The sequence below is a fragment of the Acipenser ruthenus genome, chromosome 40 (assembly GCF_902713425.1).
Source record: "Acipenser ruthenus chromosome 40, fAciRut3.2 maternal haplotype, whole genome shotgun sequence".
NCBI classification, from domain to species: Eukaryota; Metazoa; Chordata; class Actinopteri; order Acipenseriformes; family Acipenseridae; genus Acipenser; species Acipenser ruthenus.
The window spans coordinates 1,936,279-1,964,161 of NC_081228.1; the positions used below are offsets into that span (position 1 = coordinate 1,936,279).

Sequence of the window (27,883 nt, forward strand, 5' to 3'; positions counted from 1 at the left end):
TTAATCATCAAATACTTCATATACACACACTCATGTTACTCGTTTTATCTTCAAAGGGATTTTGTGGTATGGCTTTGTTTGTTTGTGTTACCCGCAGAGATATGTCTGTGATAATATTTAGATGTGCATGCTGGCCCGCAGCTGACTTTCATGTCTGATGAGCTTCTGTTTGCGACAGTCCCATTACACAACACCACAAGATTAAGAGTGATTTATCTTTATTGAGAGTTGCACGGCACACTTTCTTTATATGTTTGCTGAGCCTTTCACATTGATCTGAATTGTGCTTCCCTGGTTAACTATACATTTGGTTTCTTAACAAGCATTTTTATTTTGTGTTATATACAGCTCTTAATAAGTCCCTGCTGACTGTCATGTATAAAACATGTATTCTCTTTCACAGAATCCTATTGGAATACAGCGGCCTCATGGTGTAAGATATCCCATTGGAAATCTGTGGATGTGTATTTGTATCTCTGTTGTTGGATTGATATATAACTGTATATGGTTTCATAATGGCGGGTGATTAAAGCAGGCCCAGTTAAAGCTTTTTATTCCAAACAGTTCCCATTAATAGATCTATGAGAACTCCATTTGCAATTACGCATTAGTGTGATTTTCTGTGTAAGGCAAACCTCTTTCAAGTTATTTATTTTATATATCATCTTCTAGATGGCCACATTTTTTGTTTGTTTTTAATACAAATGAACAGGGGCGGAATACAAAATTTAGACTTCATGACTCAGATGAAGTGTGTAAGATATCCAGGTGTTATTCCGGTGGTATTCAGCCTGAATTCATTGTCAATTTGCAGCTATTCTTTTAAAATGCCACCCTTTCTTTCTTTCCACTGCGAGACAAACAACTCCATGAAGTAATAACATGAACAGCCCCTGAGCATTTTACAAAAATAACACCAAGCAACGTGATCATATAATTCCTCTCTTAAACCCTCTCTAGATGTTCTCATTTTAATAGATTTATTTTCTCAATTCCCATTACTATTTGACAGTGTTTGCAGTTACCATCAGCTATTTTATAGTGTTTGGATTCTCCTATAATGAGTTATTATCATTTTCTCTGCCTTTACCTGGCTTTTAGCTTGCTTTAAACTTGACCTGGAGATCCTAATGGTCTCAGCGCAGCAACACAGCAGGGGGTAGAAACTTGTGATGGCGAAAACAACAGGGCTTATTTAAAGTTATACGTGTTGCTGCAAGTTAAATATTTATCTTGAGCCAAACAATGTGCAGACGCATTCATTTTAATTGATAGAACGTCACCCACAAAAGTGTCAGAACTCTACCTGTCCAGATAGCAGATCCAGATGAATTAGTGCCATTGCAGTTAGACCAGTGGAGGCAGTCTCTTACCAACCAGTCTATCATAATAAATCTCTACATGCAGAGACGTCTAAGGCTAGTCAATCAAACACATGCCCAAGGGGGGTTAGAACTATTGGTACAGACTATACCAGTTGGCATTAACACTAAGTAAAAAAGACTGTTCAATTACCATACTGCACATTTCAAACATCAAAAAAAAAAACTGGAATATCAGATTAGCAGTGCCACTCACCCTGAAGGAAAATGATGAAAATACAGAGAGAGAAAAAATAAATTACAGCAGACCTGTGTCTGTCCAGTGAAAGAGCTCCAGGTGAACTGCTGCCAGCACGTGTCTGTGTTCAGGAGCTGCTCTTCAGTTTTAGTTGCCTGGCATAGATACCTTTCAAAAGCTTTCAAAAACACTTTAACTCCTGTCTTCCATAAAGTTTACTCCCTACTCCCCCCACTCCCCCACTCCATCACTCCCCACCCCCACTCCCTCACTCTCCACCCCCACTCCCCCACTCTCCACCCCAACTCCCCACTCAGCTTTATATACTATTGCTAATTGGTTTGTTATCCAGGAGACTGTCAGGGCCTCATTCATTTCTATGCACTGCTGTGCCCTACATGAAGCCCAGTAATATAAAGACCCTTTGACCGATCTAGCCTTTATGACATACCGCAGTGTGATATTCGGGATAAGGGACTAGTGGTAATGTTCATAAAGCAAACACAGACAAGGTTATGCATATATTAGTTCCCACTTTCACTATCTTAAACAAGCTTTACAGTTTGCATTCCTTATCTTGACGTTTTCACCAAAGAAACTTTATAATGTGCTCTTTATTGCTATAAGACTATTCATATTCAAATCAATCCATATGGTTCACAGTGCCTCGATCTTGTTCAAGTTTACACTGCACAACACCTCCTGGGTAAATGTTTACTCCATTAGTATAGCTTAGCTTTCTGTGTAATCTGCTTTACCGAAAGCCAGGCAGTAGACTAAATCTGATCTGAAGGTACCAGAACGCCACTAAAATAATGACTTTCTTAAACAAGAATTATTATATCAATCTGTATACTGAACTTCTAGCTACACATATAATAGGTAATGCATTTATCTCATTTCTGCCAGTATTTCCACAAAGTGTGTTTCTCTGTCTTGTCAGCATGTTTTACTGTACGTGTCTGTGTGCCTGTGACTGAATGATGATGAAGATTAAAGAAGCAGTTTGTAATAGAAGAAGTTCCTAATGCTCTTTTCATTGCATCATAGAGGACTGACTGACTGAATCACACAGACAGGAGGTGTGAGTCATGTGACATAGCTTGACTATCATACGGGTTCCAGCTCCACTACATCACTGCTATAGAAAACAGTACCGGCTCAACGACAGCACTGATTCCAACCCCTCCACAGACCTACATGTTTCTCAGCTGGGTGTACAGCATGACACCGCTACTATTAAAGTGGCACCAGAAGTATCTTCAGGGTCAAAGCATGTCATAAAGAAGGCCCAGAAGGGGGCGGGATTAATTTCACCCAGGAAGTGCAAGACAGTATAAAAGCATGGTCTGCAAACAGAGATTTCTTTAATCTAGTGTAGTACCAGACTTCATGTTTTAATATTAAAATCCATGTTTGCGAAAACATGTGTTTCTTTCAAAACTGCACATTTGAGACCTATATAGTGAATCTATTATTAAGGAACTATTTTGTTAGCTCCAGTCCCTTTAAGCGTCTTGTCCAAGCGCTACAGCACGTAAGGAACTTTAAGTAAAGGAATCCTATGTGTCCTACATTGTTTATTGTCATTTTTGTTCTAACCTTTTTTGTTTTACAAGTGTATTGCATAGATGTTGAAAATGGGCATACCATGGAAAAATGAATAGACGAAAAGAGTAGACAACTTTGATAATTATAGTGTAACTATAGTGGTACTAAATCTATAGTGCTTATCTTATTAGGGAACTCCAAAAACTGGGCATGGCACGAAGATCAGACATTTATCATTCTTCAAGCTCCAGTGTTGTCAACATCTCTACAATCAATCATAAAGATCTGTCTGCACAGCTGCTATTTGGTTTGAGGGAGTTTACTTTTTCTATTCGTGATCAAAATTATAATAATAAAAAATAACACAAATATTGCCTTAGGATTTTTCTGACCACAAGCTGCTTGTTCGTAGAACTGCTGAACCAGTTTGTCAAGCAATCACGAAAAAGCTGCAGAGGCATGCTGTGACGGCTTGCCAGAGATCTCATTTCTACCTTCAGCACAGCTGGCTGTGCTAGTCTTGCTATCTTATTATGCTGGGATAAAAAGAACAATCAGGTACATTTTATAGACCTCTTTAATATAAGTTAATATGTTGTGTGTCTGGTGTCTCTCATTGTGTCTCTCATTGTAGTTTGGGCGAGAGGAACCAACGCTGATCCAACTGTGCGAAATTAAGTCTCTTAAAAGTGACACCCAAGACACAATGCATTAACATATTATGAATTACAAAAATTTAAGGTGGTTCTGAAATTTAGAAAGGTCTTTTTTTGTATTATTATTATTATTGTGCCATATGTTCTATAGCCACATGATAACACAGGGATTTAGACCAATCTTTTTAGGTGATTGATTTCTCATACATTTACTGTATGTATGCATAAACATATTGAAACGTTGGGAAGTTGGGTCTACATACAGCATGCATTACCAATGGAACTGAGTACTGCATCTGCTGCAAAAATGTAACTTACTAAGAGTTGGGCTGACTGTTTACCTGATGAAGGAACCAGTGTGGTCATGAAAGCTTTTATATTGAAATGTGTATGTTAATCCAAAGGTATCATTTTCAAGCAAACGTCTTCTTTACCATACAAAGGCACGGGTGAGTCATACAGTCAGGGGAGTGGGTATAATCAGGAGGGACTGAGTGACCTCACTGCGCTGCAGCGCCCCCCTACTGGCCAGGTGTCTGGTGAGCTGGACGGTGATGAAACATTTTCCAAATAGTTTAATACCCATGAAACTGACCTAGACTGCAGCTGGCTTCTTAGCAAGTGTGAATACCAAATGTACTGTATTGAGTCAAAACAGTCTTGAAGTAACTCGTGAATTAAAACTTTGTGAACAGGTTATGTTATGGTTCAAAAAGGTTAGAGGAATGGCATCTAAATGTCTGAAATGGTGAAACTGGGGTCAAAACACAAGCAAAGTGACCCAACTTACTTCAGGAAATTACAGAAGATGTTGTCACTGGTCCTGTCCGATAGCAAACCTGTATGTTCCTTTTAAAACACCTGCTCCTACACTAGGCTAAAGAAGGGTCTCACGTTGCTTGCCTTGTTGGGATATTAAGCAGGTAGGAAGTGAAGTAGTAAGAAAATATAAAGTATTCATTGAAAGCCCCCAGCTTAATAGTATTGAGAAGAACAAGGTTATTGCTCAGTGCAGTTAGGAGAAAGTCCCTGCCAATGTTGTCTCCCTAACTCTCTCTGGGGTCAGTGCGATACTCCCATTGCAACCCCCATCAAACGCCACCAATGTGGCACAGCCAGGATGCTCCCCTGAGCTCCCCTGACTGCATGACTCACCCTGCACACCACACCTTTAGCAGGAACCCTGGAGTATCATGTGGAACCTGAAGTGTGATGAGGTGAACTCGCGCAGTAGTGCAGTGTTGAGTGATGCACTGCCACTGTGAGTTCTGAATCCAGCAGGTACCGCTGCGTCTCTCTCGTGCAGGAGTTAAGATGCTCGCTGATTCACGCCTACATCCTGTTACACAGGACTTTCTAAGAGGCATTGCAATAATGGTTAACACCATTCTGAATGCATACCAAAGACTGAATTACAGCAGGTGTGCAGTGAGATGGAAAGTTTTCATGAATGAGTGTGGTTTCAGACTTTCACTTCAATGTGTTTCTTGTGTTGGGTTATGAAAGCCTATTATCAGAGTGTTTAGTCAGACTACACTGTACATACAATGAAATAAGGGACTCCATCATTTCAGGTACTGCATGTTTACTAATCCAGAATATTAGAATATACCTGCCATTCATTTTGATTTTGATTTTATTTTTTAAGTGGTTAGTTTACAAAAATATTGCCCTACACTTACCATTAATTATATCGGTCTCTAATGTGTAGCTTTATCCAGAGCCACATACATCAAACGTGTGTTTCCATTTTAAAACGTACTTGTATTGCTGGGCCCTGATTAAAGTCACCATGTTCAAGGTATCTGGAATGGGTTTCACTGCTTCAACCCACACAAAGTCTCTGAAAAGTCTTCCACAGCAGCAGCATTGTGGGCTGTAGAATGCCTACAGCTCATCTGGATCCTAATGCTGGAAGAGTATGGCTACACCTGTAAATTGCATAACAGAACAATAAAACCATAAAGAAGAAGAAAAAAAAAACATTGAAAATATAATTTGAAGCCATTTAGCAGTTGGCAGAATTCCTTGGACAAGTTAGCAGGAGTATTAATCATGATCACTCCTGGCCAGTACTCAAGAATCTATGAAAGTAATTGAAGAGGCTGCTATAAGATTGCTCAATAAAACAATAAGATGATCTCCTCTTACACTGCAATCGGAAGTAGATATGGGCACCTTTCACTTCTGGGACACACAATGATAATTAACCTCAACGCTAGATCTGTCGTCCCCTCTAGTGGCCAATACTAGCAACGCAACAGGTCATAAAAATAAAACGAAGGAAAACTACAAATGTCCTCACTATAATTTCCAGTGGGAATGAACCCTTAGCAGCCACACAAACGGCACCAAGCCCCTAACCGTGCTTTATAAACATTTGTATTTATCACGTGGAGTGGTTTGTTTACTTTGTTTTGCTTCGACCGTTGCTTGGATGCCGTTTTGGTTGCTAAGATATTGGGTCCTTCCAACCACATTGAGCGAACGACGGAAGATTATTTTTGTTGCCAAAACATATGCCTGTTACGTTTGGAAAATGGTAAGAGTTATTTTTATTCTTAGCGATATACATATATATTTTAAAATCACAGTATAATCTTTAATCATTTTGGAACCACACTGATTATTAGTTAAGGCTGGTATTTAACTAAAAGCCCACTTTTGCTCATTTTTGTCACAGGGCGTATGTTGCACCGCCTGTTTTCAACCTTGACAAGGGGGTCCTAGGTAGGTGATGCTAAAGCTTTGAATCAGGTAAGAACGGTTTTTATAATAACAACAATGAAAACATAGCAATAGCAATAGTGCAGAATGTACTTTATTAAATATAGCGACTCATTTGCTAAATAGAAAAGTGAAAACATTATTTTAAAACTTTATTTAGTAGTTGAATGCGTAACGTAGCGTTGTTAGCACAGTACTGATAATGTAATCTCTGTAAAGCCCATTTGTAAACTACCATACCATTATGAAAGGAATTTTTGTTTTAAGTGGCATAGTTATTTAATAAGTTGACAAAAGTGTGACGATAGCTAAATAAAGAACGATGCCTTCTAATTTCACTAGTATTTCTAAGTGGCTTCAGCGATTTGTAATACTAATAGTTGATAGATATAATGACCCAATATTGCAAAACTCTCATTGCCTGTAATTTTTAACGTGGCCCGCCACAATTTGACAATGATGACCACTGCCATATAATTGATTTAAATAAAATATAAACATGAACAATACTTCATGTGTATTGTAATTTCCAGAGCAACAGTACAGGTGTGTATTTCGGTATTGGCTCCAGTAAAAATGCTAGGCTTCTGTTCACACTCAGGCTCAGCCTCCTGTCTTCGGTTGGTATGGAAAAGTATCATGTCTTGGAGGTGGTCGGCGAGGGTTCGTTTGGGCGGGTCTACAAGGGGCGCAGGAAATTCAGTGGCCAGGTGAGATGCTTTTAATTAGATTGAACTGAACAACTGTACTGAGCAGCTGTGACAACAAGTGATAGGGAAAGTGATTAGACTAAGCTACGGATCAGGCTGCAATTATAAGTGCTAACCATTCTTAAAATTATTGTGAACAGCCTTTCTCGTTTCATTCAAATCATGACCCTTCTACTCGATCAGCCCCATACACTCTCTCTCTATATATATATAGAGAGAGAGTAGATGTGGCATGCAGAGCTGACAGATCACATTGTCACATGATTTGAAAGGAAAGAGATAGGCGGTTCAGTCCCGGATCCACCAGACAAGCTCAAGGACAGGTAAAGGCGGGTTAGAGAAAAATGATAATGAGGCAATACTGGAGCAGTAGATGAATGCTTAAAAATCTCAACAAATAGTAAGCAGAATGTAAAAGCTATTTAAATGACATTTGAAGATATGTATTCTTTAAAAACCCAAAACATTTTACAGAGTGCCACTGGTGGTCAAATGCTGTACATGTGACTGCTTTATGCATCCGTATCTACATGCGTAGCTCAGATGTAACCTTCTTATTTCCAGGTGGTGGCGCTGAAGTTTATTCCTAAAGTGGGGCGGTCGGAGAAGGAGCTCCGGAGTTTGAAAAGAGAGATTGAAATAATGAGAGGGCTCATGCACCCTAACATTGTACTGTTACTGGACAGCTTTGAGACTGACCGAGAGGTAAGAAAGTGGCCTGCCAACACCTTGTAGACACACAAAGACATATAATAGCAATATCCTTACCTGATTTTTAAAATCCTGGAACTGAGGTAGCCTTACTACAGACCACTTGTGTCCTAGACCTGAAGTTATGCATGTTTGTTTGTGATTTTGACGGTCTCTATTGCAGGTTGTCGTGGTAACGGAGTATGCTGAAGGAGAGCTTTTCCAGATCCTGGAAGATGATGGGAATCTACCAGAAAGCCGGGTGAGAGATCGGATCCACAAAAATGGAACATTTCAAAATCTAACATGAAATACTATACTACTATTGTGGCTTCCGGTAGACTTTTGCGATATAATTTTGTAGTTTCCTTGATTACATGATGTAAAAAAAAAAAAAAAAAGATTGAATTATGTGCATATGAGTATAATTCTTTTTTTTTATCTCAATACTAAAATTGTAGTTGATGCAAAACATTTGGCCATAGCTGTCTATAAGGCTATAATAAATTAGATCTCTTCATGTAAGCAAGAAGACGAATCATACATTGTGTTTTGTGTATTTCAGGTGCGTGAGATTGCCTGTCAGCTGGTCTCAGCTCTGTATTACTTACATTCTCACAGGATCCTGCACCGGGACATGAAGCCACAGAATATCCTCCTGGGAAAGGGTGGAGTCGTCAAGCTTTGTGACTTTGGGTACGCACCCCTCACCTCCCTTACTGACACAGACAAACAAACCAAAAAAACTGACACACAACGGCTGCCGCGTGTCTGCTAGCTGCATTCAGCTGAACTGTACCGCGCACACATTCCTTGACTGTGCCAAACTGACAAACATTTAGGCTGTCAATAATAAGTACATTCTGGATATAAAGACGTTTTGCATGTCAGGCGTCTTTAGCAACATGCTATGTTGTGCTATTTAGGATGGTCCCTGTTAAATCAGACAGCCACACCCTGTTGACTATGTGCACATTAATATTATCTGAATGTGTTCCTCTTTGCCTACAGATATTTAATGCTTGAAAGAAACAGCAAGGCAACCAATATTTGCAGTTACGCCTATATACAATGGATTTTAGATTAGTAGATTTACAAAACAATACAAATACACAAAAATGATCTGTGCAAATACACCAAATCAAATAAAACATATCCATGGGGTTTTGTTCAGATAAGATACTGTAAAGAATGGTCTCTCATTCCATTCACTCACTGCGCTTGTAAGTCAGTCTGGGAAATTCTTTTACAAAGTTTGACCAAGCTGGTCGCCCTGCTTTACTTTTTAAGATCTGTCCAGCGCACAGTCCTGAGTGGTGATTATCTCCTGTAATGGTCTCCCCAGATTTGCTCGTGCTATGAGTGTCTCAACTATGGTCCTTACCTCAATCAAAGGCACTCCTCTGTACATGGCCCCGGAACTCGTGGAAGAAAAACCCTATGACCACACAGCAGACCTGTGGTCTCTGGGCTGCATTCTGTATGAACTCCACACAGGAACCCCACCTTTCTACACCAACTCCATCTTCCAGCTGGTCAAGCTGATAGTGAGAGATCCCGTGAAGTGGCCGGATAACATGAGCCCACCGTGCACGGTAATGGAATTTTAATACTGTTCTTAGACAATCTCATAGATAGTTAGATGCATATATGTTGTAACTGTTGCCTATTTATTTTTTGTCATCAGAGTTTCTTGAAGGGCTTGTTGATGAAAGACCCCCAGAAAAGGCTGTCTTGGCCATGCCTGTTTGAACACCCCTTTGTCGCTGATGGAGTCTTCAGTGAGTTGTCTGTCTCAGATCCCAAGCTAAGAAATACTGGCCATGACCATGCTGCTTAGCTTTCTAAGATCTGATCTGATCACAATCTAATACCCGGGACAGCCAGTCAGAGACCCTTTTTTACACAGAGAGTGGTGAGGGTATGAAGTCAGGTTAACAAGTCATGTTGTTGATGCAGAATCATTGAGGATCATTCTAGAACAGCCAGCTACTAGGAACCAGCATGGTTGGGCAGAATCGTTCGTAAGGTTTCTTATGTTCTAAGAGGTGTACGGACCGAGCCTGGCCTGGCCCAGCTCATCCCTCTCCCACAAGCTCTCTTTTTCTGTAGTTGTTTCAGATGACAAGACGGACAGTCCTCTCACAGTGCAGCCCAGCTCCGACCTCCTGGCTCTGAAGCTGCGTCAGGCGACTGAGAAAGCGTCCCCTCACACTGGAGAGGGGAGGATAGTGCGCAAGGCCAGAGAACACATGGAGCAAGCAAAGAAACAGAGACAGGTGAGGGGCCGGTGAAGGGGAGCGTCACAGGTAAAGCTGCAGATCAGCATGGTTGCAAGGGAAGCGTTTATTTGGATATTCCCACTTGGGAATGACAATTAACAGAAACTATAAAATTATTTGATCCTTTTCGCAGTCTTTTATCAATGTCTTCTTGACCTGGATTTGCAGTTATTTATACCAACACACTGGTATTGCCAATCAAATATAAATGAAAATAATTCTCCAATGTTTTTTATCTCCAGGAACCCACTACAGGTGTTGTTTCAGAGCAGGCACGACCTACACCGGATTGGACAGCAGAGCAAAAAGCAGCTCTCCCACAGGCCAATCGGTAAGGAGGGCTGAGCCATTGGCTGTCACTTAGTAACAGGCTGGAGATTTGTGTATGTGTTCTTGTCATGTTTCAAATGGATGCGTCCTCCAGGTGTCTCTGTCTGTTATTTTCACAGAGATGGTCAGATAAGCCGTGATTATGCACGGGAGTTCCCCTCAGTGGAGGTGGGGGGCAGGCAAGTCATGAAAAACGAGGAGCTCAGAACCAGCCTGCAGACAGTACAACTGGAAAGTGAGGTGAGTGCCAGAGAATAATTACAACAGGCTTGTGTCATTTTCTTCTGTCCTAGAAAGCAACAGGAAGTTGGCAACTGAATTGTCAATAATGCCTCAGTGGGACTTTTTCTTCAGTGTGTGTTGCTCATTTCTATTGCCTCCTGACCTAGGAAGTGGACAGTGATGAAGAGTGGCAGCGATTGGTCAAAACAACAGAGCCCGGAAGTCCCGCCACCCTGCCCTCTGACCCTGACTTTGTGTCCCGACTGAAAGAGAGGCTGCAGGGAGCAAGAGTTCAGGTGAGAGTGTGTCTGTCTGTGTGTTTGTCCAAGTCTATTTATTTTTACATTCTCTTCTCTTTTGATGTTTGTGTTGTTTCGTGCCGGTGTTATTATGAACCTATTATTAAATGTTTAATTCATTTGTATGTGAATGCAGGGTGTTAAGGGCTGTTAGCTGATTGTTAAATTTGAGAGGTTTATATATATATATATATATTTTAGCTCAAAGAGTCAGCTGCCCAACGTTTCGATATGTTGTACATATCTTTCTCAAGGGAGCCTGTGTTTGAATCAAAACATTGGAGGTATTTATAGGTTTTTGACAGCATGACAACTACTTGTTATTGTTTACATTCAAATCCATGATTTATTCTTACATGAGTAATGGTGTTCTATATATTGTGACATCATTTTTACTTCTATCTATATTTATATATATATATATATATATATATATATATATATATATATATATATATATATATATATATATATTTTATGTTAACCCTTTCTCTGCTGCTCAGTTGTTGGACGGGATGTTGGAAGGGGCGTGTCGGCTCCGCCCACCACTGAGGGTTCTGGGTAACCTGCTGACTGTGAACTCTGACCCCAAGCTACTCGGCCACCTCGCACAGGAAATCAACATACCCCACTTCCTGCTGGAGCTGATCGGAAGCATCCTGGAGAATCAGACAGTGGTGCAGGTGAGTGTCTCCATAGAGTCCGTCCAGCCTGACCAAACATCATCTTCATTCATCAAACCAAGAACCAAAGCATAAACTGCCAGCATGGTCATTTGAACGTAAGCGTGTTGTTGTCATGTCACGTAGAACAGCGACGTTTTAACCATGATGGTACAGATCATGGTACGTGGTGTGCCCGGTCCATAAAGGTGTAAGAAAAATACAGTTGCATGCATTTAACATCCCTCTCCCTGCCTATCTCACAGCAGCCCTGGGCAGTGGCAGTGCTGGGAGACCTGATGGCAGTACTTGGAGTGTACTGGAAGAATGACTTGAACTGGGAGATGCAGGGAGAGAGGTAGGGGATTCTGCAACAAGAAACAATTAAAACCTGTTTCAAGATATCCTTAATGATTAAGTTTAGGATTGTAAGTATTTTATGGCTGGTTTCACATACCCCTATTACCAGTAAACGTGTACAACCTTACATAAGGTAACATTAGGTAGTCCAAGATTAGCACTTAGTACAGCTATTCGTACACCAGGTTAATAACTAAAGCTTTTCTAACCTAACATAAGTTGCTTGTTATTTTTCAGCAGATTAGTTTTCCAGACATTATTTTCACCTTGGATCACCATTTATCCTGTCCTAGCACTGTAGATTCCTGTGCAGCAGGCATTACAACCCCACCTGACACCGCTTAGATGTGCAGCAAAGGGAGATTGCTGCACAGGAATGACACTGTGGTGTAGTGACAGGTTAAACAGACCATTCAAACAAGCGAACATTAAGTTAAAAAAATTAAACAATCTGCAGAAGCATGATTAGGGTCTTATTGCATGAATGTCATATTAATGAGATTCAATAAAATGTCTTCTATAGCCGTTGTTAATTCCCCTTTTTATTGAAAAGCCAATACATGCATTTTGTTGACTGCACATTTCCTTTAGCCAGTAAGAAAAATGAGTGCGAATCACAATAAAGCGAAACTTTTAACCAACCTCTGTCTCTCTGTCCTTCTCAGATTGGAAGATGCTGGGAAGTTGTTCACTGTGATTCTGCTTCACCCCGACCTCACACCTCTAACAGTGAGAATCTAGCACTTGCACATAGCCGCTGCTATGCAAAACACTTACTAGATTAAGAGTATTAGAACGCATGTTAACTATGCAAATGAATATGCAACAACAAAAATCATTGACTGTTATCGCATTAAGAAACACAGTATCTGCCTTTCGTTTCAGGTCTCGTAACTGTGTGTTTTGCATTGTAGTGGAAAGTTTAACACACTCACTCTCTCTCAGCCCATGGCAGGAACCCTGCTTGCTCAGTTGACCCTCCATGGGGTCTCTGTGGAGTTGAGACCCGATGTGTTCCTGACAGCGATGGAACAGGCCCTCGCCTCTGCAGCTGAGGTATGCAAGCGAATTCATTATTATTGTATTATTTGACCTCTTTTCGTTACACTTGGCAATGTGTGAAAAATGCAAAAAAATCCCTTTTTAAAGGTGATTTTATAAATAATTAATAATGCATGCTTAACAATTAAATGCATGCTCATAATTGTTTTTATCTGAGTGGTTACTTATTATTGTATTTTCATATGGCACTAAATATGAAAGCTTTGGTAATATGAAAACAAAAAGTGTTAGTCTTTTTTTGTTTTCTTTTTGATTTTGTCAGTCTCATTTTGGAGTCTTGCATTCTTTCAAATCCAGTTAAACTAAGCAGGTGAATCGCAGTGCTACCCATTCCATCACACTAAGTAGGTACAAAGCTTGATCTGATGAAAGTGATTTTCAGAATGTTTAATTGAGGTTACACATCCTTTATTTTCTATACATCTTACTTGTTATGTAAACAAAATACTCCATGAACAAGTGGGTTATTCAGCCATCCTCATTTGTGGAATAACTGCAGTACTCTGTGGAAGTTCATGGCATATAAGTTCTATCTATAGCTGTTAATGAAACCCCTCCCTCTCCCTCAGCTCTCTCTGTCTCCCCCTGCTGGCTGGGGCTTGTTCGATGGCTTGCTCACTCTGCTGTACCAGGCACTGTCTGAGGTTAGTATCTGACAGCAGCTTATTGTTCATTATTCCAGTTGATTTAAATGCTGTTGCTGTTTAGATAACTATAATCTGTCTAACACTTTATTTAATGCAGTTCAATAAACTCACTCCAGGGGTCAATGTGCTCTCTCTCTCTCTCTCTATGCAGGGTGACGGCTCCACTGCCTCACAGTTCATGGACTCTGCTCTCTGGCGCTTCTTGTGGCTGAGAGTGGGTGTTGCACTGGAGGAGGGGAGACCACACTGGGATTGTTTCTCACACAACGGTATGAACTTACTATTTTTCCGCATTTGTTTTTTGTGTAGCAATGCCAACTAAAGCTGACTGCTTGAAATGTATATAGAGGGGATAAAAATAGAATCGGCTGACATAAGTATCTTAAACAAAAGGTAAATATCCATGATCTGCTACTGGGGGGGAGCCAGGGAACGTGGAGTTGTGTAAATAACAAAGGCTGCAAACTCACTCCCTGTCACTCCCTCTCTCCACAGGTCTTCAAGTCTTTCTGTCCCTCGCTCTGTTTCTCTTCACCAGAGAGCCTTACCGCTGTCTCCCCCTGCTGGCCAACCACAATGCAGACTGCGTGCTCACCCTCGCCCGCCTGCTCACAGCTGATTGGTTCGTCTACGCTGTTACCGACACTTCTATTTTTATATTTACAACCATAGCTATCCATAAGTGTAAAACACAGCAACGCAGGGCTAAAGCTACATTCCCTGTGCTTATTGTTTCAGTGCTCATACATGTTCTTGTAGAACATTGTAAGGCGCAGTAATGAATAAGAACCCTCTGAATTGGTAATAAGGTGTGCTATTGATGGGTTTAAGGTCTTTGACTCTCAATGCCTATGATGTCTGTTTTGAGCCATGCCGTGTGCTCAATCAACCAGCCCTGAGAATGCTTTACTAACCACTCTCCACTTTGAGACCTGAGACCTGCAGAGGGAGGGCAGGGCATTCAGTGGAACAACTTTCATGTAATTCAGAGACAGTTTTAGAACACAAACTAAGTTTCTTTGCAGTTTTATTGTGGATCTTATAACACAATGTTTCATTATCAAGTTTTTGATGCAATCACATGCCAATTAGAGTGCTATAGAGGCCTTCTAGCTCTGTAGGCGCTGTGTCGCAACACAATACAAAATGCACAGGTCTGTATTTGTAATAATGATAACAAAAAGATCCCCAACAGTATCCATTCTGACTGCTGTGTCTTTCCTGTATTTGCCCCCAGCTTCCTGCTGAAAGATGGTGCCTGCAACGAATCAACCGCCCGCTCTCCCAGTGACTCCTCCTCCTCCTCCTCCTCTAGCCTATCAGTGATGACCTGTCACCTGCTGTGTTTCCCATTCGCTCTTGACATCACTGAAGACACTGTAGATGAAATCCTCCAGTCCTATCACAGCTGTGACATAGTACCACGCCTACTGCAGGTTAGTTCCCTAGAAATCAGGCAGCTTCAATGGGTTGAAACTCAGCTAAAGAGTATGGAGGTCAGAACCTAGTGGGCATTGGTGAGCATCACAAACCACCACACAGTTCAGCACAATTGTAAGTTTGCTAGAGAGAGACCCAGACTGAATGTCAGATACAGGAAGATCTTGTAGTGCCTGTTAATGCCATGCCTACCTGTAGCCAGTGCAGTTGCGCATATTTTTACAAGAATGATTCAGGGCTTTTTAGTTTTGGGAAACTGAAAACATAATACAGAAAAATTATAATGGACTTGAAAGCATGTTTTTTTAGGCTAAGGATGGGGTAACAAAATGTTTTTTTAAAGTCAGTAAGATGCTTTTGGAAATGTCATAGCTAGTATAAATTGCTCCGATTTTAAAAACTTTCAGCTTTCAGTTTCTAGTCAATTAGACAGTACATGACTTGGTAGTGTTTCATTTACCATGCTGTGTTCCTAAGATGAATGCCTGTGTGTCTCTCCCTCCTCAGCTGTGTCTGTTGCTTCCTCTCCCTCTCCTGGAGCTGCCCCTTGCCTTGCTCTGCCGTCTCCTTCTCAGCGACCCTCAATACTCCATCCCTCGATTCATAGCGGAAGCTGAGTCCTGCAGCTTCTTCTCCCTAACGACAGCATCGGAAGAAGCCAAAATCCACAAACGCGATAACAATGAGGGCAGTCAGAAAAAAAACAGCAAGTTAACCAACACTGATGACAGTCGCAGTTTGAGCCAGTCAGAAAATAGGACAGCCAGCTCCCTCCTAGCCTCTTTCCTCCAATCGGAATCCTTGTTCAGCTCTGCAGTTGAATTGATCTCCCTCCTCTCGCATGCAGCCCGCTGTTCCGTCAGTCCTCCTTTCCCCCTCTGTTTTGACCCAGCCCTTGTCAGAAAAGTGCTAAATCACCCAGACGACAGAATTCGGGCCGCCACCTGTGGCCTTCTGGGAAATGTCCGCCCGCCTAATTATGATAGGCCATCCTTGTTGCTTTTCCAGGATTTGATTGGCAAGCTCAGGGATCAATCAATGCAGGTTAGGAGGGCTGCTTGCAGAGCAGTAGGGAACTGGGCAGGGCTTATTGTGCCAAATGTGGTTCCTAGGGGAGTTGATAAAGAAGAAAGGGCAAAGGAAGGCGAAGTTTCAAATGCAAATAAGGAGAATGAAAAAGCTGGGTCAAGAGGTGCTAGAACTAGGGGGACAATACAAAGTGGTGAGACTAAAAGAAAAGGAGGCAGAGATGTGACTCCAAAAATGGAAGAAAGTGTGGGTAAAAAAAACAAAGGGGCAGGTTTTCAGAAAATAGGTGTTTTGCCTTCTAATAAGATGAAAGAGGCTGGTTTACAAAACAAAGAGGATGGAAAGGGCGTGGGACATGCTCAGAACTGGGAGGAGCTTACTCAGGGGGCAGTGCCAGTACTGCTGCCTCTTCTGACCGATTCTGACCCTGTGATTCGCCAACGCTGCTGTTCTGCTCTGGGGAATGTGGGCGTGTCTGGTGGAGGCGGGGCTGCTCTGCTTCAGTGTGACGGGCCACGACTCCTGTTGGAGAGAGCCTGCACAGACTCCCGGCATGCCGTGCGGCAGGCAGCCATCAGCGCCCTTCGAGCGCTCAGCCAACAAGAGGCCCTTCGACAGGTAAGGATGGCCACAGACATTACACTCACATTTCACTGGATTTTTATAATCAATTCAATTGTTAAGACTGTTGCGGCTTGTGATATTTGCTGATATTTGTATTGCTTCCTCTGTGAAATAGTTTAATTATGAGAAATGTTGCCTTCAATACTATTCTGTTCCCTGTGGTCCACTGTTGCTACCAGGCAGGTTTCATTACTCAGTGGCTTTATCCGTACCATCTTCGTGTATGCCTGTATGATTCCCAGATACTGTGTGTAATTTGACTCAATCCGTCACTCAGGTCCTGGTCTCTCTGGATGCCAGCGAGAAACTCCGCACAGTTTCCCAGCATGCACCGCGGCAGTGCCACTGTCACTGGCTGATCAGCAAGCTCCGCCCCACAGCCAGCGCCTGAGTGTCAAGAGGTTTTGCAAACTAAAGAACGACCGGCATAAACCAAACCCCAAGCCCATACTGTGTACTGCATTGTCATTACTGTAAAATCAATGTAAAAAGTAAATGGAACAATTTAATTTTTAGCTTAATTTTATTTGACATACGGGGTAGTCACTTTGAACTGCTGCATAGGAAAACGCAGTAGCAGTGAAAGTTGAAATTTGGCAGGTTGTACTACCATGGTTCATATAGAGAACGAGATCTGCTGCTTCTGAAATACCTGCTTAACATGGGCATCAACATTGAGAAAATGAATAAAACAGCCGAATGCAGCATCTTCCAGGGACCCACAACACTTCTTCACAGGGTAGGTTCTCCCACCTCAGCAGCACGGTAGAGTGACTACAACTACCCCGTCTGTATCTGTACATTTGACAAGGTTTTTATCTGTTTTAATGATTATTTTGTAAGTCAGTCTGAAAATAAAAATCATCAGTTTGATGTAAACAAAATGTGTTTTTAATCCCTCCCCCCCACGAGAAAATGAGCCCAGCTGTACACTGATAAATACAAACGTCTTAAGAACATGTCTAAAAGAGCAGTAGTTTAACACACTGTGATTCGGTGAGATTGCACAACCTACAAGTTTTCAGGAGACTGGGAGACCAAGTCTGAGGCAACATTGTTGTATCAAACCCCAAGTCTCCCCTGGTGTGCCGTGCAGTGGCCTGAAACCTAGTCTCCTGAAACCAAGTTCCAAGCCAAAGTGGCTTCATGTTCCCACAACTTTACTGTACGAGATGTAATGTTGTGCAGTTTGGGCGAGAGGACCGCAAAGCTGAGAGTTTTCTGGCTGCTCATAAAAAGACAAAATACACAAAGTATTAACGTATTATAAATCACACAGACTGTACTTAGAAATTGCTTTAAAAAGATAAATATATTTATAAAACTTTTTTTTTTTATTCCTGAAATGGTTCTGACCAGAATTAAGTGCCAGCTCAGATTGAAGCGATTTCATTTCTTGCTTTTCTGTTCCTGTCATTTCAGTAATATTTTCCCAGGTATTTGTGTTTTTTTGTTTTGTTTTGGAGTGGTGTTCTAGGCACGGGACGGCATCTGCACACAGAATAAGAGGTACTGGAATTTTGGGAAATGCTACACTGTGATTGGCTGATTTCTGATATGTGATTTATAATTGCAATATATATTGTACCATACACACTCATCATTTTCTGCACACCTTCCACATTTAAAACATCAAACACGTAGTCCTTTAGTTGATGTTGGCCAGTAAATGTATCACCTCGTTGGGTAGGTCAGCTAAAGCTAACCACTGTTAATTTGCCCTATAACTTTGCAGTTTTCCCATGATTATGCTATGCATTTACCATAGTTTGACATGTCATATTTTAATATGTATTTGCTTTACCATACCTTTACAATGCTGTATTGCACTTTGCCTTTACTATGGTACTTCAGCAAGGATTTAACAGTTTAGTTTACGCTACTTTCTAAGTGCATTTCCCCCACCGTTTTCAATTTTACAGCTGAATTAGTGAACTACAAGACCAAAGGATGTCTCTCTGCTGCCTCCAGTGTGAATCCGCTGGTGCTGTATCAGGTTTTCTAACAAGCCAAACTTCTTCCCACACTCAATACAGAGATACTGAGTCTCTCCGTTGCGAGTTTGTTTCCTCGTCTTACTGGGCTCTTGGAGAGATCCGTGTGAACCTTGAGGTGCTCTCTGAGGTCGTCAAACCTGCCGAAACTCTTCCCACATCCAGTGCAGGGGTACTCAATGTGCCCTGTAGGGATTCTCTTGTGGATTTTCCCACAGTCGGTGCATCTGTGCTGGATTGTTCTGGCGTGACCTCGCTGGTGCATTTTAAGGCTGGTGGAATACTTAAAGCTCTTGCCACACTCGGTACACTGAAAGGGGGTCTCTGTTGTGTGGACCCGCAGGTGTGTCTTCAGGTGGTCTGAACGAGTGAAGCTCTTCACACACTTGGTACAGTGATACAGTGGGGTCTTGGCAGTATGCTGGCGCCGGTGTCTACGAAGCACACCTCTCCCAGTGAAAACCTCCCCACATATCGTACAGGGATACAGTCTCTCCACAGTCGGCTGGGGTGTCTGGAAGCTTTCTGGTTCTGTTGTGTGTTGCAAAGAAAGGCCTTGGGAGATCTGTGCGAGCAGACTGTAGTCGTGTTCTTCTAAACCTACATTAGAAACAGGAACGAGAGAGAAACAGACAAAGTAAGATGACGACACAATGTAAGCATTCAGGTCCTGTGTCAAGTCAATGTAGGTCATCTTCATGTTTCAACAAAACCGCAAAATACATTCCCCTTACCTTTCTGTTGCTATCAAATATCACGTTTGTTTTTCAACATTAGCTTTGCTAAGGCGATTTTACCCAAGTTCAGGAACGGCTCTTCAGGTCTAGTTACCTGCACACCTATACACAAAACCATCTGGCTGCAGAAAACGATTTCACTTTGCAATGTTTGCTTACGTGTTGTGCTGCTGCTGGAGTGCGCTGCTCTTTCTTCCAATTCAGCACCGGACGAGCTTGGAGACGGCAGTCGAGGGGTGCGAGGAATGGACTCCAGCTCACTCTGCGCCTCTTCAACGTCAGATTGTAGATCTTTAATGTGCACCTGTCCTAGTTCAGTGATCTCGGCTCCGCTGTCAGAATCCAGCTCTTCCTCTTTAATGTGGACAGTCCCAAGCTCAGGTCCATCCTCCGCTGTGTAGAGACAATCCTCCTCTTTGATTTGGACAGATTCCAACTGAAGAATATCCCCTCCACTCCGGCTCTGCTCAAGGGCCATCTCTGCACCTGAAAGCGTCTGCACTGCAACATGGTTAAAGGCTTTCTCTCCATCTTCTACCGGTGTCATCGATGTTTCTTCCTCCGAACCAGGGGCAGCGTTTAGCTGTTCTGCACCTGTGTCAAAGAGAATACAGTTCATTTTTTACATGGCTGCCCGTCACAGATGATATTTATTCCACAAAATAAATGACATTACTAAACATGCACTCCACAGCAAAATAAAAAGAAAAAAAAAAAGCCAGTACATTCATTCCTCTGGTTTTCTGTCAATCAAATTGCTTACACCTACACTGGTACACGACCCCCATAACAGGACCCCACCTGTTAATCGGTACACAGGAAATCTTTCAATAGCAGTGCAGTCAACCAAAGCGACTATTCCTTATGCAGCTTTCCAATTCCTTTATTACATAATGACTCAAATGGTGATACTGAAAAGTACGCTCAAATACAAAATGTATTATTTTCTATAATTAATTAACCACTGAATGCATTTTCTCTATAACAATTACATTTTTAAAAGAAAGTTTAATATTATTACATAAAAAAAAAACGGTTAACATATGAGTTTAATGTTCCTGCAACAGAGTAACACATTTGAAGTTACCCTTTTCTGTGCTTCCCCTTGCTGGTGTCCACGAGTCAGCCGCCTCACAATCCTGTAGGTGCTGGACAGCCACGGCTGACTTGACCGCTTTACTGGTGCAGCAAACTGGTTTCGCAATTGGCAGAGCTCCACTGTAATCGCTCTCGTATATATGGTCTGTCGGTTTTCCACTGAGTAAAGCACACTTTTCCGTACTGGTTCCTTTCTGTGTCAGACCGCGCACCCCGCTGGCTCTGCTTTGACACCCGTGTTTATGATTACAGATGGTATTTGTGCGCCGCTGGTTGCCTGCAGCTTTCAGATATTCCCGCGCCGCTTTCAGCTCGCTTTCTGATATTTCCAGTCTCCGCTTGAGAGTTTCGTTTTCTTTGTCCTTTTCAGAGATTTCGAGCTGGAAATCGGCAAACTTGGAGTCAACGAGCTGTGTCATTTCGCACAGTACGCTGTCTACGGCCGCTTTCATTGCGTGCTCGATGGTCGACCCAAGCTTGTTTTTAAAGAAGGAAACGGAGATGCTGACGTCCATCTTTTCTGTTGTTTTAAAGAAAAAAACAAACCGTATTCCACCTTTTAAAATGTCAGTTAGATCGATGAGAGCCGAGATAACGCTGTCACTTTGAGAGTTGTTGTTAACACGTGAACAGTCGCGCTGTCGGTGTTAGGTGATTAGCGCCCCCTATCGAATACCTCCAAGTGCAGTCTAATATAAAACTACATTTGTAACAGATACTGGTCAGGGATAGATACGAGACATCGCTTTACCTGTCTCAGGTACATGTCACAGAGGGACTACACTTACCAGAATGCACTGAGGTGTGAGATGAAAAGCTGGACCTGTCCTAATGTACATGGAGTCAGTGTCAGGGATGGGAATAAAACTCCCATTGCATAGCAGTTTTATCCATTCCTGGTTTAATAAGACACACCTGAGCTTGTTACCTATACACACTGTGGCTAATCAAGCTTGTAGTAAAACCTGGAATGGGTGAAACTGCAATTATTATTATTATTATTATTATTTATTTCTTAGCAGACGCCCTTATCCAGGGCGACTTACAATTGTTACAAGATATCACATTATACATTATTTCACATTATACAGATATCACATTATTTTTACATACAATTACCCATTCATACAGTTGGGTTTTTACTGGAGCAATCTAGGTAAAGTACCTTGCTCAAGGGTACAACAGCACTGGGGATTGAACCCACAACCCTCCGGTCAAGAGGCCAGAGCCCTAACCACTACTCCACACTGCTGCCCAATGCAATAGGAGTCTTATTTGTATCCCTCCTGGTGCAGATTTCAAAATACATTTTTTACAAAAAAAAAAAAAAAAAGCACCTTATAGTTTACTGTATTGTGCTACTCTTTAATATTTTCAGTAATTAAGATTTGATCCTGCTCAGAATGATTCCCAGAGTTGCGTGCAATAAATATATATATTTCTTTGATGACATGTTTTGATGCAGGGTTCTAGGTCCTTGGCCCATCTCCAGTTCTGAGTCCAGTCGAGTTGAGGGTGGTGACGTTTGTAACTCATATCCATGGAGAAAAGTGTAACGAAACCTCTTCCAGATTCCTCACAGTGCACCATTATTAATGATATACAGAATCAGTCATTCTTAAGGGCCTGTAAAATGGGAAACATCTCTACAAGTGACTGCCAAAACAAAATATTTATTATAGAAGTTGTCTCACCTTTATTGGGACTAGGGCATATATACAATGCTTACCATGTGAATCGAATCCTAACAACTCCCATTGTAAACATGTTCTAGAGACTTGGTGCATTCTCTAAAACATGTACCCTCACTGAAAGTTGTGTCCTTGTTTTCCTAATCAACTGCTCTTCTCAAACACTGAGGTGTCAGTACTTTCTGTGTGTATTTTATATCACTTACATTTTCATATCTAATTACTCGCATGTTGCATATCCTATTGTGTGTCCTCCCTCTGTCGTTTGTTGCTGGGTTTTTTTTCTTTAAAAAGTAAGTACTGTAATGAAGTTGGTTTCTGATTGATTCCAATAGGTTAAAGATTGATATATAAAAGACTTAAAACATGTTATTCCCTTTTAAAATGAAAGTAATAATTTAATATCGATAATACATACACGTTACACACTGCAGACACTTGTCAAAACTTTATTTAATGTTTAAATTGATAAGCAGTACATTACACGATGTCCAGTCTCATACGCTGTATGTGTGGTCTGAGCTATCACTATTTTAAAAACAAAGGCATCACAATATTTGACTTGACATCTGACACAAACACAAGTGCTAAAAGACTTACAAAACCGTCTAAATTAATCTGCTAATAATTAAAGCTGCAGCACCCCAGAATTGTAATCTTTAAGTCATGCTAGTACAGAGAACAGTCATTCATTCAACCTTAACATATTTCTCCTGGCCTGAGGTTTGGACGTCAAGATTCTCTTTGGCATCCATTTGGAAGCAAGTCTGAACACAAAAAATAAACTAGTTTTAAATGAATGGGTTTTTTTTTTTTTTTTTTTCAGTCCATATATTTTAACTCGGGATAAAGCACCAGGTTCACTCCTCTGGGAGCAGCAACAGCACCCCCTGGTGGCTGCAGAACCTTATAGCCAGCCTGCATTAACCAAGCTATTTAAAACAGGGGACACTGCAACTTTAAAACGAAGAAGCCTCATTGCCAGAGAAACTCCTACAACTTCACAAAGCGCTAGCAAGAACATTTCAAGAAACAGGTTGTGCGGTATATTGCTAAGATTTTTAAAAAAACGAATACAGTATTATAAAAAATATAACAAATCACACTCACTCAGGCGTGAGCCGTGTCTAAACCCGTTACAGTAGCGAGAAAAAGGACTGATTGTAATTTGCTTATAAAGTGGCTGGTATATGTCTATCTAGGCAGGCAGTATCTGAAGACAGGGAAGCTGCCACAAGGACCCCTAGGGGAAGTAAGCTGTTCTGTTCCGCTGCCCCTCCTGTATTAGTTTGGGCTGGCTCTCACGCGCTGCTCCCTTGCTTGAGTCGCTGGCTGCGTGCTTTGTACACCTCGATGAGCAGGTCTTTCACGTACTGGATCTCTCTCTCCACGGACTCAGCCTTGTCTTTCAGCTCCCGGTTCTTTCCTTCCAGTCCCCTGAGCTCCTCCTCCTGATTGTCCAGCTCTTCCCTCTTGCGTCGACGGTACCTGTGGGGTAGAACACAGGCATCAAGAGAGAGAGAGGACGACACCACCGGATCCCTGCACTTACCACCCTGGACTACAGCCCGGTCAGAGATCGGAAGTGAAGCAAGGGCTGCTCTACTCAATGCTGGATGGATTGTCATCCGATTAGAGATCAGAGAAGGCTGCGTTGGGCTTGCTTAGTAATTCTTGTGAACGGTCAGATCCGAGGAAGATCAGCAAAGTTTTGCTTTGTAAGTAACCTGATCGCCCAGAACTATAAAACACTCAAATGGTGCTAACAGTAAATTCAGTGACAAAACATTCTGACATTGCGAACATCAATCACTGAATTTAATTTGTCTTTTTTTTTTTTTTTTAATTTGTCATTCCTTGCAAAGGGTTGGCGTCTGGTCTGAAATGCTATGCAAGGTCAGGTTTGGTCAGTAGCGCTTAGACTGCGGTCAGGGTAGATTCTAGAAAGCTCAGGATTGCTAACATGGACAGGCTTCTTCAGATTGTGATTGGGTCACTTCTCAGATAGTTAAGGATTGTCATTACGAGTCAATACAGATGGGATTGAGATTTTGGCCTGAAAGAGAAAGTAGCGCAATCAAGTATCCTGCACACCTGGGAGACACTCAGACTTTGATGACACTGTTTCTCACCTGTGAGCAGCGGTCTTGTTCTGGTCCTTCTTCTTCTGTCTGCGTTCAACTGCCTTTGGACCACCCTTGGGAGCAGGGGTCGTTCCTTCCTCCGGACTCAGATCAGACTCTTCAGCCTCCCCTGCCACCCCGACTGCTCTGAAGCTAGGGGACCCCACTCCTTCAGCAGCCGGGAGGCAGTCAGGATATCTGTGCTCCACAAAACCAGGGTACAAGCAGCTGTGGGACTCGCCAGCCTCTAAGCTCTTAACAGGCTCTTCAGCCCCTTCCAGAAAGCTGTATGGCTCTCTGGGTTCTGCAACATCTAGGAAGCTCCCCTCCTCTCCCACACTTCCACTACCACTTGAGGACCGTCTGCGATTACTATTATTACTATTATTATTATTATTATTATTACTGGTTGGCCGATTGTAACTGTAAGGGGCGGGTCTAGGGATCTTGGGCTGGCCAATGGGACCGCTGCAGAAGCTCAGCAGTTCCAGTTCTCCTGTTGCCAGGGTTACCAGGAGGGGGCTGGCTTCCGATTGGCCGGATTGGTAAGAATGGTACGGCAGTTGGTAGCCAGTTGTCTGAAGAGATTTCTCACATTTTTCCGGTTTCTCCGATTCGGACAGGAAGTAATCCTCTAGCTGTGCCAGCTCTTCCTGCAGCAGGGAGGTCATGACCTCCAGGTCAGACGGTACCGGGAGGTCATGCTGGGGGGATGAGGAGTGGAGGGAGGAGTCGGGATGGGGGGGAGAGAAGTGAGAGGAAGGGGGAGGGACGTAAGAGGAGAAATCCACTTTTTCTGTCATCCAATCGCTGAGACCATCGCCTGCGAAATAAAACAGGGGGAAAAACGTGTTATACAAAACCGCCAAGACAAATGGAAATGTGTTTGAAGGCAACATTTATAAGCAGTTCAGTTTGTATTGAAAGACACTTGCTTGCAGTGTGCATAGTTGTCAGTTCACCCCAGTCTCTGCCTTGTTAAATCGCTGTGCTGGCTCAGATCTCATAGATTAAGGGGGTACCATATGACAGGCAGTTCTGTGGAATACACTGCTGTTTTCTAAACAAAGTAGTTAAGCCCAGAGCTACTCACCAATAAGGTGCAGATTCTCAACTAGCTCCTCCCCCCTCCTCCCCTGCGATTGGCCGCAGCTAGCCTGTGGGAGAGAGAGAGTAAGAGGGTCCGTCTGGCAGACGGGCAGAAAGATTTTCCACTGAGAAGACATTGCCATCATTTCTTCTGGGTCGATTCAAGAAGCCGAGAGAAGACTTTGAGCCAGTGCTGGAGAGTTGAGCTGAGCTGCACAGAGTGTGGGGAGCATTGCGAGACCTGAGAGAGAGAGAGAGAGAGAGAGAGAGAGAGAGAGAGAGAGAGAGAGAGAGAGAGAGAGAGAGAGAGAGAGAGAGTTTCATTGAGGTTCCACTTTGACAAGTTTGCTATGGTAAATCTGCAAAGTAATTTCTCCCATGTTTTACCATACCTCTCTGTGCTTAACCACCACGCTTCCCTATATTTTGTAATGCTTTAGAACCCTTTGCTCTGTTTTTAACACAGGAAGCTTATGTGGGTTACGCTGGGGTGCAGTTTTTTCTGTGAGACACAAACAGGGCTCACAGTAACTGACTGCCCCATGTCTAAGAATTTCTACAACTTCCAGTCTACCAAGACTTGCACATCATCATGACCGACAAATGTCTTTTTCGACTCTCTGGTTCAAAAAGTGATACTGCAACCCATTTTTTTTCACATTTGAAGTTACAAATAATAGAGACACTCCTCAAAAGGTTAATTAAACAAAGCCTGTCTGTTCTGAACTGGTAAAGAGAGCCGGACATATCCAGGAGTTTACACCAGCATGACTGTATAGCTCTGTCTCCAGTTTAGAATGTTTTTCAAAAGTGCTGCTCTTACACAGTCAGCAACCGACAACCCATAAGGGGGGTTTAAAAGCCCACCCTCATTTATTTCTAATTAACAGTTTATTTTTATAGTTTGTTTTTCAATTGCACTTTAGTGCAAAGAGTTTGACAAACCCCCGACCCAAAGTGTTTTCCTTCAGGGCTGCCTGGATCTGCAACAGCATATAAATCCTGCTGGGTGACTCCTCATAACGATGTGATTGATCAGGGCACAGTCGAGTTAGCAGGGCTGCTAGCAACGCTGCCACCTTCATCAATTCCGTGACAAGTCTCAACAAGTCCCGAGGAGCGGCTGCCGAAAACCGAGGGGGGGTTTCCCCAGCCTTGATTTCTAACTTTGACGTCAATTTATTATGTCGTTTTTGTTATGATTTGTTTAAAATGCGCTACCAGGTGTGGCCAATCACATCGCATTTACAACAAACACCGCAAACCATTTTCAAAGCAACGTGGCCTTTGTATTTCAAACTTGGAGCACTTTCTGAAACTGGCATGGGTGGCGTTCACCCGACAACAAAGCCGTGCCAAAGTTCAGTATTCAATGTATTCACTATGACAAGCTCTGTTTCCTAATGTACCGTGTGACAGCCGGTATTAGGATAACTCATGTACAATTACAATGTATCTTGTAACGCTGCAATGGATTACAATGTAACACACTAACACTGTTTAACACAGATACACTGTAACAGACAACCACTTTAAAGATGACGTCATGTATAATAGGAGCGCATTAGTTCACTTTCTCTTAGGACTTTACTGTAAATGTAGACAAATAAGGTATATCATTTAACACATTATATATATATATATATATATATATATATATATATATATATATATATAGATAGATAGATAGATAGATAGATAGATAGATAGATAGATAGATAGATAGATAGACACACACAACTATTCTAAAACCCCACTGTGACTTCAGAGCATGCTTATTAAATCGCTATTATAATTTAATTAACAAGTTAACGCACTTGAACTGTCTTAACATTAGATTTCTTTCACGCCACAGTGTGAAGCCGGTTTCAGGGTGAAGTTCCCCAGATATACTTACTCCATTGCTGCAGATGTTTTTGTTTACGTGTTGAGGGTGCGTTGCAAATGCAAAGCACGGTTTTCGCGGCGGGGTGTTGATTTTATAAGCACGCCATTGTTAATGTTATCCACTCGGAAATTCGGAGCCGCTTCGCGAAGCTTCTCTTTGTTTGCAGGAGGATGTCTTTGCTGTTGTCAATCTGGAAGTGCTTTTTGACAGAACGTGGATCGCGTTCCACACCCAGCAACCGACCTCGTCACCCAGTTCTACCAAGGGATGGATTCATCCGCTCTTCTGTGGACACGGGAGTTTGCTGTGCTCCTGTGAGCGTGAATTAAACACGCCAGGCGTTATTTACATTCAAAGAAAGCTGCTGTCTAAAATGATATTTTAATCATGTTAACTGTTTGTGTGCATGCAA

At 42.1% G+C, this 27,883-nt stretch overlaps 3 protein-coding genes across 4 annotated transcripts; 1 reads left to right on the forward strand and 2 right to left on the reverse strand.

Annotated features, from left to right (window-relative positions):
• Positions 1-6,260: 6,260 nt before the first annotated feature.
• LOC117397197 (serine/threonine-protein kinase 36-like) lies at positions 6,261-17,268 on the forward strand. Of its 2 annotated transcripts, none has more exons than XM_059010039.1 (22): positions 6,261-6,309; positions 6,451-6,524; positions 7,096-7,204; positions 7,769-7,909; positions 8,079-8,156; positions 8,460-8,590; positions 9,240-9,489; positions 9,582-9,675; positions 10,007-10,173; positions 10,419-10,507; positions 10,626-10,746; positions 10,896-11,024; positions 11,531-11,710; positions 11,959-12,047; positions 12,715-12,778; positions 12,995-13,105; positions 13,681-13,755; positions 13,910-14,027; positions 14,254-14,380; positions 14,996-15,194; positions 15,706-16,845; positions 17,129-17,268. In XM_059010039.1, exons 3-22 carry the CDS (start codon positions 7,121-7,123, stop codon positions 17,240-17,242), a joined length of 3,501 nt encoding a protein of 1,166 aa, XP_058866022.1. In that variant the 5' UTR covers positions 6,261-6,309; positions 6,451-6,524; positions 7,096-7,120; the 3' UTR covers positions 17,243-17,268. The 2 variants fall into 2 exon arrangements, with proteins under 2 accessions (XP_058866022.1, XP_033851762.3); XM_033995871.3 differs by having other exon boundaries at positions 6,262-6,309; positions 11,956-12,047.
• Positions 17,269-18,619: 1,351 nt separating this feature from the next.
• LOC117966550 (zinc finger and SCAN domain-containing protein 30-like) lies at positions 18,620-21,410 on the reverse strand. The gene is made up of 3 exons (XM_059010040.1): positions 20,670-21,410; positions 19,742-20,176; positions 18,620-19,445 (listed from the first exon to the last, which is right to left on the reverse strand). The coding sequence occupies exons 1-3, from the start codon at positions 21,193-21,195 to the stop codon at positions 18,853-18,855; spliced, it is 1,554 nt and encodes a 517-aa protein (XP_058866023.1). The 5' UTR covers positions 21,196-21,410; the 3' UTR covers positions 18,620-18,852.
• A 1,394-nt stretch (positions 21,411-22,804) lies between these two features.
• Positions 22,805-27,736, reverse strand: atf5a (activating transcription factor 5a). Its single transcript, XM_034913086.2, has 4 exons — positions 27,481-27,736; positions 25,588-25,824; positions 24,504-25,317; positions 22,805-23,859 (listed from the first exon to the last, which is right to left on the reverse strand). Exons 2-4 carry the CDS (start codon positions 25,727-25,729, stop codon positions 23,673-23,675), a joined length of 1,143 nt encoding a protein of 380 aa, XP_034768977.2. The 5' UTR covers positions 25,730-25,824; positions 27,481-27,736; the 3' UTR covers positions 22,805-23,672.
• Between the last annotated feature and the right edge of the window lie 147 nt (positions 27,737-27,883).